A 19,160-nucleotide genomic window follows, 5' to 3' on the forward strand; every position below is an offset into this window, starting at 1 on the left:
TTGGAATTATTAATACCCCGGCTTTAGCTCCAGCTGCTTTTCAGCGCTCGGCACATTCAAGAAATTAATCCTGCCGGGTACCCAATACATCACCTGGGTTGAGTGCAGCTCAATATGGGTAAACTTCTTGCTGAAGGAAAACACGCCTTGGCTGGGATTCGAACCCACATCCCTCTGATAGAAAGACGAGAGTCGTAACCACTAGACTCCGGCGCCCCCAGTTCAGAGTATCAAATGAATTGCTAAGTGACAAATTATTTCTCGCTTTTGTTGATATCAGCATGCGTCTTCTACTCTTTGCCTGCTTTGCTTCACTAGAGTAACATACAGGGGACTGCCTAATTCGACTCAGGTCACATTTCATACACAATAGTGATGAGTGCATCACAAGTACACACAAAACTTTTCTTTACAATAAACCAATCACAAGTTATTGCAAGTTAAATCAGTTTAGCCCAATGCAAAACTCCTCTTATGGTTGCACCCTAACGTTAATCTGGCACAGGAGGGATTATGTCCGTGGCAGGCAAAGGTGGTTTCTGGAGCAATTATAATATTTGTTGAATCATCAAATTCATGCTCTCACAATTTAAAGAAGGGGACAAATGTGAATTGCATTCTAGGTATGCATATTGGAGGGACAATGTAGTGATGGATGTAGGACAATGTCACAGAGGTCACAAAATATATAAAAAATAAACAATAACTAAATGACTGTTTGACAGATCAGCTATGAAGTTTTCTTGTGTGTCAATGATCTGTTCCCAAGGTCAAAGTAACAGGAAGTTATACACCCGGAAGTTATGCACCAACTCGATATGCTTTGAAACTAAACTTTTAATAATTGGTCATAATAATTATAATTTACAAAGTTGATGTAGGGCTTATCACAAAACTACAACTCTAAGCATGTCGAGACAATTTAGAGATGATGATATCAAAATGTCTGTTCTCAGAAAACAGTGTCTCTCAGCCCGAATTCATTTATCGTTTATCCGACAGTGTAACCACGCCCTACAACGCTGACTTTGACGGAGACGAGATGAACCTTCACGTTCCTCAGTCCATGGAGACGAGAGCGGAGGTGACGGAGATCATCATGGTACCTCGTAACATGATCACACCCCAGTCCAACAGGCCTGTCATGGGTATCGTACAGGACTCCTTGTGTGCCATTAGGAAGTTTACCAAGAGGGATGTCTTCATCGACAAGGTCTGTCCAGAATATTTTTCATCATTACTCGTTACAGAGTAATCATGAAGTGCAAGTACTTGTAGATGATAGCGTGCTTAGTTTTCTATGAAAATTACACAGACTGGTAGTTAAACATCAAAGGCCAGTATGCCATGGCTACTTTGACCAGAACAACTCTTAGAATTAATTGTTGATGTTCAAATGCAGTTGTCTAATAGAAATGGCTTTTGCTTCTATCTTTCACTTGTAATATCCCTTTTCAATTTAGCTGGTGTTTCATTTTCTCATTTTATTTGCAACAATCTCTCTTGACTTTCCCCTCTTTTCATTATTGCTGTTATCTGTCTTTTCTTCTTCTTTTTTCTTATTAAATCTTTCCCTTTCTTTCTTTTTTCTTATATTTATTGCACTTGTTATATGTTTGGGTTTTGTTTATGATATATCCTTTGACTATTTTTTGTATGTTATCATGCGCTGGAAACTCCACCCAGTTTAGCCTTTGGGCTGCCTTTTTTATTTTTTGTTTTTTATCTTTTTTTTTGAGAAATACCTTTTCAAATCTAATTAGATAATATGTAGATATTCGGTGGCTTGTTTTCAAAATAATTATTTACATTCATTTGATTAACAACTTTTTTTCTTTTTTTCTGACCAGCCCAATGTGATGAACCTTTTGCTCTTCCTGCCTAACTGGGATGGTAAAATCCCCAAGCCAGCCATCCTGAAGCCCAAACCACTATGGACAGGCAAGCAGCTTCTAACACTGGTCATCCCAGACAATGTCAATTGTATAAGATTCCACAGCGCTCATCCCGACGGAGAGAATGGAGGTCCATACCAGTGGCTGTCTCCAGGAGACACAAAGGTCAGCTTCTTCTAGTTAAATGTTATGTTCACTAGGCTATTTCAGACTAGGTTTTTTTCGTGGGGATCACTTATTGTGGTCTCACTTATGGACTTTCATGTTGTTGACTTAAGTGTAACATGATCTTTCAGAATCTTCATTTTCTTGATAGTTTCCAACTAAATCAACATAATTTCAAGGAAATACGGAAAATAATGCCCAATTCATGATGGATGTAAAGATGCAAAATGTGAAATTTTCAGCAATTTTAAGGGGATTTTTATTCTGTTTTTGCTATTTTACCACCTACCACCTGTTAACCCTAAATGCCTGTTTATTAATAGCGTTTAAACGTAATGACTCGGGCCTTGTACTAATTTACGTTAAGTTTCACTATCACTTTGAGACGGTTCCATTCATAGATCATCCTAATTTACTTTGAACTTCATCTTTGAAAACCTGAAATCGTTCTATTCTCTAACCAGTGCCCTTTGACACAAAAGATAAAATCAATCTTTCGGCTCAGCATTACTGTCAGCCTACATCACTCGTGTAAGTTGCAATCATTCTTAAACAACAAGCAAATTTTTTTATGTCACTCCCCCAGGTGTACATTGTCAATGGAGAGCTGATCAGTGGCATTGTGTGCAAGAAAACTGTTGGTGCCTCGGGAGGATCACTGGGTCATATCATTTTCATGGAGAGGGGTCATGAGATTGCAAAGGAGTTCTACAGTGTTGTTCAGGTGAGAGGCATTACTATTTTCTTCCATTTTTTTTTCAATTGTAGTTCTGTTAAAATTAAGTTTTGATAGGTAAATTCCATTGATTATTACATCCAGCCCCCTTTTGGGAGATGTCAAGTTTTGGCTGTGTATATTACAGCATTCTGACTGACTCCTGTTCATACAAAACTCGGCTAAAATACCGCAGAATAGTGGTTTCCTTAAAAGGGTTTTTAGAAAGTACAAGTAAACTTGCACAAGTCGACCGTGAAGTCTATTCACCTTAGTCGAAGCAAATCCTAATTTCTCCCCTGACGAACAGATTTCTGTGGTCCTAAAGATTTGACTTGGGCATAGTTACCTGTGATCACCAATAAGCATTGGTAATATTAAAATAGTACAGACCTTCTGCATTGATGTCATCGCGTCACTGTCCTAGAGGACGAAACCAATGCCTTGCATGAGCTGGTGATCTGCAACTGGTGCATCTCTGACAACTCCATTTTCACTTATTCCTATATCCTCTGAGGGAGGGCGCTGTGAGATTATGACATCACATGATAACAAAAACATCTCCATTCCAATTCTTTCCCCATTGTCAGGTTCTCGTGAACAACTGGCTGCTCCTAGAAGGTCACTCTATCGGTATTGGTGATTGTATTGCCGATGCCACCACCTACGAGGACATCCAGAACACCATCCGCAAAGCAAAGCAGGATGTGATTGAGGTCATTGAGAAGGCTCATAATGATGAACTTACCCCCACACCAGGAAACACACTCAGACAGACCTTTGAAAATCAGGTGTGTAAGAAAAAATAGTCATCAGGGGGGTGTTTAATAAAGAGTAAAATCTGATTAAAAAATATGCTTAAGAGTCAATACTGATGTTGGTCTTGAGGTGAAGACTCCCAAGACACAAAATATGTCAAGTACTTCATTTTCCTGATTGTGGCATTATATCAAGAAAAATCTTGTAATGGAAACTACTTCCTCAACTTTTGACCAATGCTTCTACATATGTTGTAATTAGAATCCTTAGCATTCAAATTAAATGATTCTTCTGTCACAGATATATTAAAGTTGTCTGCATATGAACAGTATTAACCCTATCTAGGCCGGGGTATTTTGGGAGTTCATGGGGGGGGGGGGCCTCCCAGGCCCCCCCTTGAGATCTCGGCCGTCGACCGCACGATCGCGCCGAAAATTGGCACGCAGGTTGTCTGGGATATAATCTACAAAATTGTATAGTAATTTATTTCATGCGAATTGTTATTAAGTAATTATGCTAATTTATGCGTAATTAGTATGCGAAATCATACTTTTTCCTGTAACTCCATAAATAAAGCTCCAAATGTTCTAATTTTTGGCATAGAAACTCTTTGTGGTGTTCTTAGCAAGTTTACATGAAAAAAATTGTGATATCAGATCAATTTCTTATGTATTATATTGTTTTTTGCAATTTCTTATGTATTTCTTCGTTTTTTGGACCCTTTGTTTTTCATTGTTTCTTCAATGCAATGCATTGGGGACTCTTCTAAGATCATAAAATACATACATTTAGATCAGCAAAACTAAAAATAATGATACTTTATGATTTTTGGTTGAAAACACAATTTACATTGACTTTGTACAAGAAATCACGTTTTTGAGCAATTTTTGGTCTGACATGCACTTACATAACGTTGCGTAATTTCGGAACCGCGTACCCGGGTGACGCAAAATTGGTCTCAAAAGTTGCGCAAGACTTGAAAGTAAAAAGTCAGCGAGCAGCGCAGTCAAAAATATCGCGTGACTCGTTGAGGGGGGGCCTCGGAGGCCCCCCCCCCCCCCCCGGCCTAGATAGGGTTAAAGCTCAGGATCAACAAGGCCTTTGTAATGTTCATCTTATTCTTTGAAAATCGTTTGGTGGGTGGGAGTTAACTTGTTGATTTTCTTTGCTACAGGTGAACAGGCTGCTGAATGAAGCTCGTGACAAGACTGGTGGCAGTGCTCAGAAGAGTTTGTCAGAGTTCAACAACTTCAAGACTATGGTGGTGGCTGGTTCTAAAGGTTCCAAGATCAATATCTCACAGGTAGATTCAATCATTCACAATTCGTACTATTGACAAAAACCAAAAGCTTTGAGCATTAAACTAGAAATTCTGCTTCTAGTTCTAATTCTATTTCTACTTCTAGTGACCCAATAACTTCTTGTCTACTCATACCAGAGCTAGCACTAGTCTAGTCACATCCGCTTTCATGCCGCGTTCTCATTTTTTTTTCCATTTTGAGGAGGAATCATCCTAAAATTAGCTACTTGTATTATCCCATTTGCCATATACTATTCTTAAACTTCAAGCTACAGGAAATTACTGGGTCACAAGTAAACGGCATGAGCTACATCTTGGAACTTTGGGTTATTGTTGACATCAAGAATTAGGTTTGAATAAAGTGCGTGGTACTGCAATATTGGATAATAGTATTGAAAACAGACAGGCTGAAATATGTTCTCATCAGAGTAAAATCATGCATAGTCATCCTAGATTGAGAAGACTACACAATCGTAATGAAAATATAAAGATAGGGGAAGAAGAAGATGATGAAGAAAGAAAGAATGGGAAGAGGAGAACTGGAAACGGATTGACACAGGTAGTTTCATTATAATTGTTTGATCAAATTTGAATCCAAGATTTCTTTTGTTGGCATCCATCCCCATCCCCTTGTAGGTTATCGCCTGTGTGGGTCAGCAGAACGTTGAAGGTAAGCGAATCCCCTTTGGTTTCCGCCATCGCACGTTGCCTCATTTCATCAAAGATGACTACGGTCCAGAGAGTAGAGGATTTGTGGAGAACTCTTACCTTGCCGGTCTCACGCCGTCTGAGATGTTCTTCCACGCCATGGGAGGACGTGAGGGTCTCATTGATACTGCTGTCAAGACTGCCGAAACTGGTAGGTCTTGATGATATTTCAAGATTAAAGGGGCTATAGGGGGAGGGGGATAGATGAAGTTAAAAGGTCACAGCTCCTTACATACCTGAAAGTATATAGTTCTCAACTAACAAGAGAAACATCTGAGGTATCAAGAAAATTTGACTGTGTACAGTCGAGAATTCTTCTAGTTTGAAATTCAGTTTGGGGGCCTCGAAAACTATTTTGTGGAAATCTGGATTCTGTGTTCTTCTGAAATCAGTGACATTTTTCCATCATCTAATTCGCCGAAAACTGGGAACTTCATCTAATGCTCCTTTATATTTCTAGTTGAATTTCATAGTGTTTCCCATTGAAATGGTAACCATCATGAAACTGTTTCATTAAACTTGATAGGTTACATCCAGCGTCGTCTGATCAAAGCTATGGAGAGTGTAATGGTACGCTACGATGGTACGTGTAGAAACAGCAACGATCATCTTGTCCAGCTGAGGTATGGTGAAGATGGTCTCGATGGTACTTCCGTAGAGTTCCAGAACCTGGCTTCACTCAAACCCTCTCACAAGGCATTTGAAAAGAGGTTCAAATTCGACTACAACAATGAAAGGTATATACTACTTAGTACTCCCAGATGTTTCTTCTTTTCTGCATAACTCATAATGAAAATTAAATCTGATTATTTGTAATGCATTTAAGACACACACTGTACATGTACATATCTAAGCGTTGACAGTCATGAGATTAAATCAGTCATTGATTTTTTTTTTTTGATCATTAATCAAGAACCAATTTATTTTGTTTGTATTCTGTCATAGCCACAGTTTTAATTTAATTTTCATGAATACTGAGATGAATAGATTAGATGTTTGGATCGTGATTATTTTGGCAATGGTTGCCATAAATCATAATCATACCCAACTTAAAAATCTAGATTTAAAGGACAAGTCCACCCCAACAAAAAGTTGCTTTGAATAAAAAGAGAAAAATCCAAGAAGCATAACATTGAAAATTTCATCAAAATCGGATGTAAAATAAGAAAGTTATGACATTTAAAGTTTCGCTTAATTTCACAAAACAGTGATATGCACAACTGAGTGACATGCAAATGAGACAGCAATCTTTTAAAGTATCTGGAACAGCAGCACAACTGTGCATACACACAAAGATACACCAAGCTGTTGCCTGTATCATGTCAGAAGAAGATTATTTATGGTAACTCCCTTAGGAACTCAGCAGGACAGCTTTCTGGTATTACGCCAAGCTGGCATAACCAATTACACAGAAAATATTTTAAGTCTTAGTTATTCAGGCATAGTGACAAACCGTTATAGACAGAAAGACAGATAAAAAAGACATAGGCCTACTCAATATCATCTCAAATGTAATTTCAATCATGATATAGCATTTCATTCCATCCCTTTCTTCCCAAACTCTAGGATGCTAAGACGATGTTTCAATGAGAAGATTGTAAAGGATGTGGTAGCCAATGCCCATGTCCATCTAGAGCTCGAGAAAGAGTACGATCAGCTGAAGGAGGACAGAGAAATCCTTAGAAAGATCTTCCCCAAGGGAGAAAGCAAGGTCAGTTTCATTGATTTACCCATTCGGTGAATTTTGACCAAACCACCAATTTCGGCTTGCACTTGTGAATAAAATGCATGCACTTGACTTTTATTGGGCCAATAGATATACAGTCTCATTGACCTGTATTTTCAAAAGAGGTTTAAGTTCTACAAAGGTACAAACCCATTGACTATGCAAATTTTTTATATTATGATGCTTCAATTGGGCACCCTTTTCCAAAAGCGTGCATATAATTAGACTTTTCTTAAGAGTATGCGATGAAATATGCGCAATAATGATAATAACTAGAATTTTAATTCGTCATGAGGACGAATTAGGTGATCTGTCTCTGATTTCATGATCAGGGAGACAATCAGCATGTTTATTGAGATCAATATGATCATCATGATGAAAACTGAACTTCTCTTACGAAAAGAACATGTTGAGTACTCTTGAAAGAGAGGGAAATGAAAAAGTTGTGTGAAAAAGTGTATAGGTCATACACATATTGTACAGGAACATGTACATATTGTACATCAAAAGAGAATTTAATCTCTTTTATCGTCCAATGTTTTATTTTATATACATTGTAATGGTCACAAAGGACCATTTGTGAAATGTTAAAAAGGGAAAAAAAATCTCATGTTGACCCCTGCCCCCTGGGCTCGAACCCTGGACCCCAAGGACGCAAGTCTAATGCCTTACCCATTGAGCTACACACTTCCCATAGACTTTACACATAAGCAAAACAAGAGGATCTCAAATCCAATTGTGCAAGTGAAATACGGGCATGATCCCGGCATCTGATCGGAAAATGGAGACCACACTTGCGATAGCTTATAATCTCAATTACAACATACTCCAAGCTTAAAGGAAACCAACAAATAGAAATGGAGATATGGCTCGCGAAATAGAGGAATGTAAAATCCAGTTTTAAGAAAATATCATTTCCCATAGAGATTGCACACAAAATGAGCGAAAATGTCATGCCTCTATATCTTGCCGTTTTTCAGGATGATCCATTCCTTTAAATGTAAATATAGCCATCAAATTAAAAAGAGTATGTCCTCAGCTACAACATATTGAAAACTGAGCGAAAATTGGCCAATATTTACGGAGTTAGAGTCAAATATGCATAATTATGATGACGTCATAAGTTGCAAAATGGTAAATTTGCGTTCCGACGCCATTTTGATGACGTCATGATAAAATTTCGGGTCAAATGTGACATGAAATCATATCTCCCATTCATACTCTATTCGAATATGAAAAAAAAATTGGGGGTCAACGGACTTCCTGAAGAGCTATAATGAATTTTGTATAGGCATGTTTTTGCACATATATTGCCTATGGTTAGTGCGCGCGCGTGCTGTAAACTTTGATGGAGGCTAATTCCGTTATTACTTGTCGTAGAAGGTTGATCAAGGTATCAAATTGTTCAGAATTATATTATCGGTGCATTGATATAAAAAAAAATGGCGATCCTATGTTGCATAGTGCCGTTACGCGCGAGAACGCGCGCGTAACCGTGAAATGCTTAAAATGGTCTGATTCATACTCAACTTTGGTCAAAAAGTGATTTTGAGCATTTTAAAATTTTGACGCGCGCATACGCGCACGTCGTGACCTTTACATGACCTTTGATGACATGGACAGTTGACCCTTGACCTGAAGTTAATGTGATGTAAATACGGTTAATTTTTGATAATTGATAATGAAGATATCAATGATTATGTGATTTTACAAAATGGCGTCTAGATGACGTCATGATGACCTTTAGACCTTGAACTTGTTTCATACAGATGACATGATACATCCTCATAACTGATAATATTTTGAAGATAATTGATGATGTAGATTTTGAGATTTTACGCTAACAAGAAAAGGGTGGAAAAATAAAAATTAAGAAATAAATAATAAAGAAAAAAGAAAATTTGTACAAAATTAATAGTTGATCTGTCGATTGACAGATCACCTAATAATAAATAAATAAAGAAATAAAAAAGAAAATTAGTACTAAATTAATAGTTGATCTGTCGATTGACAGATCACCTAATAATAGGCATTTATAAAGCACCATCTATCTCGAAATATTCTATTCCGAGGCGCGTTCTTATTATTATTACCCCGGCCTTAGCTCAAGCTAAGGCAATTATGTAGACAACATCTGGATAGGCCATGGTTTTGTACATGGTATTTTATTTCATATGGCCAATTGGTATGAAATGCTAAAGACAGGGTAACATGCTCCACTAAGAAACATTTGTGTCAAGTCCAAAGGTATTTTTAGATCTCGACCGTGGAGTTTGATCATAATATTAGAAAATGATGTCATCTTTTGGATTTCGTTGTTAAATTTCAACAATTTCTCTTAATTTTATTGTGTATGGTCAATTTGGTATGTAATGCTAAAGCGCCTGATTGGCGGTCATGCTAAGGACAGGGAAATAATATGCACCACTTCAAAATATTTGTATAAAGCCCAATGAATGTTGCATGTTATTTTTTATTATTGTTGTTGTTCATATCCATTCAATTCTGATATGTTTTACATTTTGTTTGTTTATAGGTGGCTCTTCCATGCAACTTGGATCGTATGATCTGGAATGCACAACAGATCTTCCATATCAACACAAGATTGCCATCTGAGCTTCATCCAATTCATGTCATAGAGGGTAACTAACATTCCACTTCCTGCCTCCTGTAATACAAAGTTATATGTACCCTAACGTACCTGGGGTCCGTTTCATAAACCTGCTGGTAAGTTAAGAGTGACTTCAAGAACGACTGTTGATCCTTTCTTGTGGTAAGTGATATTCACCATCAAATGTTCATTGGTGATTATTTAGCATGTAAGAAAGGTTCACCAGTCATTCTTAAAAGTTACTCTTCACTTACGAGCAGCTTTATCAAACACCCACCAGGGCTATTTTGCGAGTATAGATTCCTCGGGGGAAGATCTCGGCCATGGATGGTCCAATCAACATGGGCAAATCAAATTTGGTCTAGACTTTGTTTAATATTCACTTATTCTAATGCCCAGTTGGACTATTATCCAGTTAATCATCATATTTAATTTGTCAGAGGAAGGTTGGTTCATTAACCGTAGATCAACCTATGTGGACTAAGTGATATTAGACCAAGTGGATATTAGACAAAATGGGTATAGACATTGTGCGAAATGGCAATTAGACCAAGTGGTTAGTACGCATCTTGTTGTAGAGAAACTAGAATTAGACGATGTGGGATGTGACCAAACGAGAAGTAGGACGAAGCAGGTGCAATTTACCATTTTTGTCTCGCCCACCAGAGGTGAAGGCGAGACTTAGGGATCCAAATGTCGTCCGTCCGTCACAAACCTAATGACACATAACTCCACAACCGTAGGTCGCTTTTCAACCAAACATGGATGGTAGATGGACTTGGGGGACCTGCATATTATGCTGCAGTCGGAGGTCACATGGTAAGGTCAAAGGTCATTTTCAGGTCAACATTAAAGTTTACGTGCAAGGCTCTTCATTTCACAATGAAGTTTCGATACAATTCTGTTGCGTGCCCTCGCAAATCACAATATTTCTGGGGTTTTTCATAAGTGGGCGAGACACTAAATCGCTTTTGCCTTGTTATTGACTGGACCTACATTTCTTTCCAGGTATACGTGATCTGAAGAGGAAGCTGATGGTCGTGAAGGGTGAAGATCGCATCAGTAGGCAGGCCCAGGAGAATGCCACCTTCCTCATCAATTCTCTCATCCGCTCGACGCTCTGCTCTACGAGAGTGGCCCAGGAGTACAAGCTCTCTCCAGAGTCCTTTGAATGGCTCCTGGGAGAAATAGAGACCAGGTTCAACCAATCCTTGGTGAGTCAAAGAAGGTGGTCCTATGTCTGTGCACCTGATATTGGACTGAAGATAGAACATGAATTTCTTTCATATGATATATAGTATTCATTTCATTGATGACATTTTACAATACAAAGTCCCATGTAAAATAAATGATATATTCTACAAAATCTTCTTTCAATATGTTACTTATATACTTAAAAGTGAGCATGCCCCCCAAAAACTTATGAAAATCAGAGCTTTAATAATATATTTTTTCACTAAAAAAACAGATCCTGTCATTTTTTTCGATTGAAAAAAAAAAAAAACTATGCTTTGTCTATCCATCCAACCTTTTACACACAGTTTCAGGTTTTAATAATGAAGACTATTTAAATAAGCCCAAATTCAATCATTTGAAATGAAATAAATATTGTATCAATCAATCATTCATAGCCTCAATAGCGAAGGAAAAATAGCCCATTGATATAAATTATTTTCCTGCTGTGGTGATACATACAGGCCATGCCAGGTGAGATGGTAGGAGCCCTTGCTGCCCAATCCCTGGGAGAACCTGCCACTCAGATGACCCTCAACACCTTCCATTTTGCTGGTGTGTCTGCCAAGAACGTAACCCTTGGTGTGCCGCGTCTGAAAGAAATCATCAACATCTCCAAGAAGCCGAAGACTCCATCCCTGACCTGCTTCTTGCTTGGCAAGGCTGCCAGGGATGCAGAGAGAGCCAAGGTCTGTATCAATCCTCTGTTTGGATTATGATTTATAGCCTTTTATAAAGCTTTGGTTAAGTGCCAAAAATGTGATTTATACTCGAGTATCTTTTTATATTCCAGACTTGCAAAGCTTGTAATGGCCATTGAATTTTTTACAACCGTTTTTCTTTGTGAAAATTGAATTAATCTGTGATCTCGCGCCCTCTCTTGGTAATAATTATATATTTCAGTGTTTTTTTTGGGTTTTTTTAGTAATTGCCCTTTTGAGCATTTATCTTACAAAGTTAGTGATTGGATATCAGAAAGCTATAAATAACATTATATTCTGAAATTGTTCATACCGTTCCTGGCTTGAGAAGTGGTTTCATGTAAAAAAGAATCACAAATCACCCAGATGTTACATTTGATCAGGCATTCAATCAAAATGAATCTTCCTATAAATGAAATAAAAAATCTTAAAAACGTATGTTTATTTCATAACCTCCATGTTAACGGTGAGATTTTTGTCTACATCTTGCTTACTACAGGACATCCTGTGTCGTCTGGAGCACACGACTCTTCGCAAGGTGACAGCCAATACAGCCATCTACTACGACCCAGAGCCTCAGAGCACAGTCATTGCCGAGGACCAAGATTGGGTGAATCTCTACTACATGATGCCTGACTTTGACACAACACGCATCTCGCCCTGGCTGTTGAGGGTGGAGCTGGATCGGAAGAGGATGACTGATCGCAAGCTTAGCATGGAACAGATTGCTGAGAAGATCAACGCGGGTTTTGGCGACGATCTCAACTGCATCTTCAACGACGACAATGCCGAGAAGCTAGTGCTCAGGATACGTATCATGAATAGCGATGAAAACAAGTTCCAAGATGTAAGTATTCTGTGATGAAGCACGTTAACTCTGAGCAAAAATCATTGTATTATCAGTGAAGTGACAATAGACCTTATGCATATGACATTATAATCTCATACTGCCCTCCCTCAGAGGATATAGGAATTTGTGTTAAGATCATCAACACATGCAAAAGCAATGGCTTCAGCCTCTAAGATGGCAGCACAATGGAGTCAATGTATAATGTCTGTGAGAACAGGTGACCGATATCACTTTCTAATAGCAACCATTCAATTATTCAAATATAGGCAATTTTAATTGGTTGAAGATCCCAACTGAATCTAAAAGTGAGATTGACAATTCAAAACCCGAGGATTTTCAGATTCAGTAATAAGCAAAACTGATTGCTTGCTACATTTAGGTGAAGTGAGAAGCATTATGTGCTTCATTGAATAAAATAGGTAAGAACATACCATCCAAGCTCCATTCTACCTTACTTAGACACACTTTGAAAATGATACGATTTCAGTAGAACATATGCTCCATAGAACATAGCACAAGTTATCTCAAGCCTAGAGGGTTGATCACATTATTAGTTGTACAACGCCTACTTAGCTTGTTGTACGCGAGCAAATGGGAGGCTGAATGTCAAACATTCGTACCGTTGCACAAAAGACGTACCATCCAAAATGTACCATTGCACGGCTTTAGGAGGTGACGTCACAATACGATTTAATTCCATCGCACTCATGCCTATTCGCTATTTGTATATTGTTGTTTTTCTTTGTTTTTATTCAGGAAGAGGAACAGGTTGACAAGATGGAGGATGATGTGTTCTTGAGGTGCATTGAATCTAACATGCTGACTGACATGACACTGCAGGGCATTGAACAGATCGCAAAGGTAAATATTCCATGTTCTGATCAATTCAATCCGCTTAGTAATCATCATAGAAATTATTTATATGATTGATTGCATTGACTACAATGTACAATTAATCTTAGTAATCATCGTAGAAATTATTTATATGATTGATTGCATTGACTACAATGTACAATTAATCTTAGTAATCATCATAGAAATTATTTATATGATTGATTGCATTGACTACAATGTACAATTAATCTTAGTAATCATAGAAATTATTTATATGATTGATTGCATTGACTACGATGTACAATTGATCTTGAAAATAAATCATATGATTGATTTCTAACCTTTGTGCTACGGGACCCTGTATTCATTTGCGTTTTCTTCAACTTGCAACACATCGCCTCCACTGGACACTGCAAACCTTAATTACGTCGTGGCTGTTCCAGCACTTACTTCCCCCAATGCCTGTTTGCTAAAATTAAGCCAGCAGTTGTCTTCCAAGGCACCTTCGTCCTAATTGATGTTCCCATTCACATTTTCAAGTAATCCACACTGCAAATTTCAGGTCTTCTAACCATGATCTTTTTTTTATAGCTTATGTACACAGTAAATAAAAATACCAGGGCTTGTATCAATCCAAGTTCACAGCCTTGGATGCCTTATTAATCCATCTTGGATAATTTTTGTGCGCTTATAGGTTCCCATTTGTTCTGTGTAATATTAATGTGCCCTGAAGGTAAGTGGCCTTGTCCCCCCCCCCCCAAAAAAAGAATCGAAATCAAGGCCTGAATAATGACACCAATGATGTGTTTCTGTGTTCCAGGTATACATGCATCTGCCTCAGGTTGCTAATAAGAAGCGTATCATCATAACGGAGGAAGGCGAGTTCAAACACATAGCAGAATGGATCTTAGAAACTGATGGTACGGCTATGATGAAGGTACTCAGTGACCCGGAAGTCGACCCTGTCAGGACATTCTCCAATGATATCTGTGAAATATTTCAGGTAATATTGCAAATATCTATGGGTGATTCCATACGTGTCGTACGGGACATTTAGAGAACATTTGACAGTTTTTTTACAAGAAAAACAAAAAATATTCCAGTAACTAAAGGTGATCATCTAGTACTACCAGAGTGTTAGAAAAACCAAGACTTAACATGACTTGAATTCACATCTTGTATAATACAGATTTAAAATAGTAATGTGTCGTACGGACGCAGAAAAAGTGGCTTTTTAGAAACCTCAAGTTTGTACTCTAAAGTCTGTGAGTTGGACTGATAATTTTCATAGAAACTGAACTCAAATTGATATTCAATTACCCAAGAACAAACACATCTATGAAAGAAAGCAAAATAAATATTCATGAATAAATAAAGCAAACATTGTGGCGTACGGGACACTCAAAATGTGTCGTACGGGACATCTCTAAATTGAAGACAAACTTTCTTACTTTATGTCTCTTTGACTTCTTCAATCACTTTATTTGGCTGATGATAATGATAATCCTATCAAACTAAAGACATTCATTATGTTAGACACCGATATTGGCTGAATATTTCTGTCAATATATCATAAACAAAATAATGTGTCGTACGGGACACTTGTGTGTCGTACAGGACACTTCTGTGTCGTACGGGACACTTGTGTGTCGTACGGGACACTTGTGTGTTGAACAGGCACTTGCGTGTTGTAGGCCTACTGGGCAGCCTGAATAAAACAATGAAATTTTTATCAATCAGAAGGGGAGCATTGCCCCCAAATTCTTCCTTTTTAATGAAAAGTCTTTTAATAAGTAGTCATTCAGGACAATATAATTAAGTAACCTCAATATATACAATCGGGAGCAATATGTTATCATTTTTTTCATGATGGGAAATGTACAAGGGTTCATTCACAGCATGTTTACGAGCTGAAAAACTTGAGGTCTTGTGTGAAGTTATATTTTAGTGAATCAATTGATGATTTCCAATACACTATTTAAACAATGAATGAATGAAACTGTTAATTTGTGTAAATTATGGGGCTAAAATGTTATAATTTTTCATATAAAATGTATATATACATGATATGTCACAACTGTCACTTGTAATTCCACAAAATATTTTTTTTCTAAAGAAATGCGGTTCTACTTTTTCAAACCTTTCTGCATTTCATGAAACCATATGGTTTGTCTTATTTTCCAGATTTTTTTTTTTTACAACTTGAAAAAAGTAAGGAGTTTCAATACTGAATATAAAAAAATTAGTGATCATCAAGGGAAGTCCAAATAGATGATTGATATGTATTTTTATTTTTTTTTACATCTTATAATAATTCCACATTAGCATGCAAGAGGAAGTCATCTTCCAGGCTAGGGTGAATCAATTATAAAGGTTTTCTTTTCATGCTCAATGACAAAGAAATTAACCTGCTCTGACCAGTGAAAATCACCAGTTTAGCTGAAGGGATTCACAAAAGAATACGCCTACATGAAATCAATTAAAATGGTTAGAATCACCTATTTCATGTTCTACGGAGATAAAATAAGTACTTTTTCAGTTCACTTTATGTCAAATCAATTACTTGAATTAAAATAGGCCTACTATTTATAGTTTCTGAATCCAAATCCTGCAATTAAATGCATTATATATTGTGTGTCGTACAGGACAACTTTTAATAGGACAATTATTGAAAAATGAAGGGCAGTAATTAGATCCTTATGGGATAAATCGATTACCCATGGGTCACAAAAAGAGAAACTGATATTGTGAAATTGCATCATTAAAAATAAAATTGTAGGAAAAACTTTTGCATTTTCATGTGTCGTACGGGACATTGCCAAAAATAGGTTAGGAAAAATCAGGGCTGCCCCTATTATGGATCATTAAAATGTTGTAGATATTATTTGGAACCATCAATGATACATTATTCCATTGACCTGCAATATTTTCAATCTTCTCGTGCTTCGCCAATAATTGTTTCAGGCAGTGTTTGTACTTGACTATTTAATTAGCAAAATTATTGAAAATTGAAAATTCCATTGTTCCCCCCAAAAAAAACTATATCTGACTTCACTTTTGGTTAAAACTCATGATTTTCATAAAATATAGGTATCATAGTAAAATATTACACTACTTATGACTTATTGAAAGCATGTTGAAATTTATGATATTTTTTAAGTTCTAGTGTGGAATCGTCCCTATGCTGTTTTTCTCATTTATTCAATTTGATGATGATGAAGAATATGATGATAATGAAATAATAATCATACTTGCTCATATTGCACTTAGGAAAATTTTAACTTCTTTGGTGAAGTAGTAAAAAAATTCTAATTTACTCCATGTACTGTTTAATTCAATCCTCCAAGGATCATTAATAACATTAAAAAAGAATAACTTTACCTATTAATATTCAAACACTTATATAACACATTGTGCTGGTAGCGTCGTTCAACCTCAGTCAATCATATAGCACTTATCACTTTGTTAGAAGTCTCGTACTCTACAATGTAGAATAATCCCCCCCCCCATGGCCCTAGTAAGGGTTCAAGACATTCTCATAAAACTATTGTTTTCTGTTGCTTTGTTAGTCTCAATAGCTTGAAATTATTATTGGCTATGATTTTGTCATTTTATCTTGCCATCAGGTATTGGGCATTGAAGCTGTGCGTAAGTCAGTCGAGACTGAGATGAACCACGTCATTTCATTCGACGGTTCCTATGTAAACTATCGTCATTTGGCTCTGCTTTGTGATGTCATGACGGCAAGAGGTCATCTTATGGCTATCACCCGTCATGGAATCAACAGACAGGACGTTGGCGCCCTCATGAGGTGTTCCTTTGAAGAGACAGTAAGTTTTGTCAACCATTTACTTGGTGTGTTGTCAGAAATTTTATTCAGCCTATTGTCTCATAAAGAGCAACTTACAGGTAACTCTGCATAAGGCAAATCTTTTTGGACCACAGAAATCTGTTCAACTTTTTGACTTAGAGGAGGTAATAACACATGTATTTAATGATCTGGACCCCGTTGCATAAAAGTTATCATTATGGTAACTTTGCCATCCAGTGGCAACTACCATGGCAGCAATGCTCATCAGCCAATCAAAATCAAGGTCTCGATGAAAGTTACCATTGGATTACATAGTTACCATATTGGTAACTTTTTTTTTCAACATTGCCCAGGTCTAAAAAATTGCTTTGGCTTCAGAAGGTCGACCTAGGTAGAGTTTCCTGTGTTAGTTCGGTACAGTATGACAATAGTGTTGAAATATCGTAACAGTGAAACTTATACCAGTAGATAATAATTGGTCCACGATCATCGCCTATCACATTATTGTAAACAGAGGTTATGCTATAAAACACAGACCTACTTGACTGTAACTGTTCACGTTCATGGAGGTTGATTTAGCCCTATATAATGTCTGATGAAAGCTATGTAGTATGACAGATAATGACTGAAATAGATTGCCCAAAGAATGTTCTTTTGACCACGCGACATATGACTCCAGTAGTCCAAAGACTATTATGGTGCATATCACATCAGTACATTTATGCTCACTGTTACTAAATCTTTGCTGTACAGGTGGACATCCTGAACGATGCCGCTGCTCACGGTGAGACGGATTACCTGAAGGGCGTGAGCGAGAATATCATGCTTGGCAAGCTAGCCGGGCTTGGTACGGGTTCATTTGATCTGCTGCTCGATGCAGAGAAGTGTAAACATGGCATGGAGATCCCCATGGGAATGGGAGCAGGACTAGGTAAGAAACTTCCCTTGAAAGTGAATTCAAATTTATCATACTCTGCTCAAATAATCTTGAATCATGTAGTTTACTGTTAGTCATTAGAAAAACTGGTAGGGACTCATATATGAAGGCAAAGACAAAATTTGCAGATGTGGTACTAAACCTGGGTTAGCTTTCAAAGGCCAATAATATGAACTGCGGTTTGACTCAAACTCTGGTCTAAAGTTGTATAAATCTGCATAGCCAACTGTGACAGGTACAAGTTCAATATCCCACCACAGCACTCGTGTCATTTGGCAAGGCGTTTATCTACATTTGCCTCTCTCTACCCAGTTGTGGTAAAAGGGTACACGGTAAGAAGAAATTCCTTGAATGCTCAAGCATCCGATCAGGGTAGCCGTGCTAAAGCCAGGGTAATAATATACAGCGATTAGAAACATTGTATTAAGTGCTATATGAATGTTGCATCGTATTATCATTAATATATCAGCTCAATTTACTATAAAGACTAGGGCTGCTATGATTGCTATTGGAGTCTCTTAAAGTGTCTCCAAGCTGTCTAATCCTGCATTACACCTTTCAAGTCGACGATTCTCTGTTATGTTTTGTTGTTCTATAGTTGGTATGCCTGGTATGTTGTTCGGTGCTATGGGTTCCCCGTCACAGAGTATGTCGCCACAGATGACACCGTGGAACCAAGGATCTACCCCAGCCTATGGCGCAAGTTGGTCACCAATGGGTATGTACAATAGTATACAACTAATGCACATCTTTGAGGGCATTAGTATAAATTACATGCACAAGATGCCCATGGAGTATTTCTAACACAGTTTCAGAGGTAACTAGTGTGTGTAATTACCCTAATGCCATAGCAAAATGATGTGCATTATATGTTTTATAAGACAGTGATGTGGATCTTTGTTATTTGATAACCAT

At 37.4% G+C, this 19,160-nt stretch overlaps 1 protein-coding gene across 1 annotated transcript in view; it reads left to right on the forward strand.

Annotated features, from left to right (window-relative positions):
- LOC135156921 (DNA-directed RNA polymerase II subunit RPB1-like) overlaps nt 1-19,160 on the forward strand; it is a 36,581-nt gene that overhangs the window by 13,166 nt on the left and 4,255 nt on the right. Inside the window, exons 10-26 of the mRNA XM_064110806.1 lie at nt 1,003-1,213; nt 1,851-2,060; nt 2,647-2,784; nt 3,366-3,566; nt 4,709-4,837; nt 5,471-5,693; nt 6,069-6,279; nt 7,109-7,253; nt 9,805-9,910; nt 10,888-11,093; nt 11,577-11,801; nt 12,313-12,660; nt 13,420-13,524; nt 14,318-14,500; nt 17,124-17,327; nt 18,062-18,239; nt 18,844-18,963. Coding sequence (XP_063966876.1) covers nt 1,003-1,213; nt 1,851-2,060; nt 2,647-2,784; nt 3,366-3,566; nt 4,709-4,837; nt 5,471-5,693; nt 6,069-6,279; nt 7,109-7,253; nt 9,805-9,910; nt 10,888-11,093; nt 11,577-11,801; nt 12,313-12,660; nt 13,420-13,524; nt 14,318-14,500; nt 17,124-17,327; nt 18,062-18,239; nt 18,844-18,963 — 3,143 coding nt within the window. The remainder of the gene's footprint in view (nt 1-1,002; nt 1,214-1,850; nt 2,061-2,646; nt 2,785-3,365; nt 3,567-4,708; nt 4,838-5,470; nt 5,694-6,068; nt 6,280-7,108; nt 7,254-9,804; nt 9,911-10,887; nt 11,094-11,576; nt 11,802-12,312; nt 12,661-13,419; nt 13,525-14,317; nt 14,501-17,123; nt 17,328-18,061; nt 18,240-18,843; nt 18,964-19,160) is intronic.

This window comes from Lytechinus pictus, chromosome 16 (genome assembly GCF_037042905.1).
Source record: "Lytechinus pictus isolate F3 Inbred chromosome 16, Lp3.0, whole genome shotgun sequence".
NCBI lineage: Eukaryota > Metazoa > Echinodermata > Echinoidea > Temnopleuroida > Toxopneustidae > Lytechinus > Lytechinus pictus.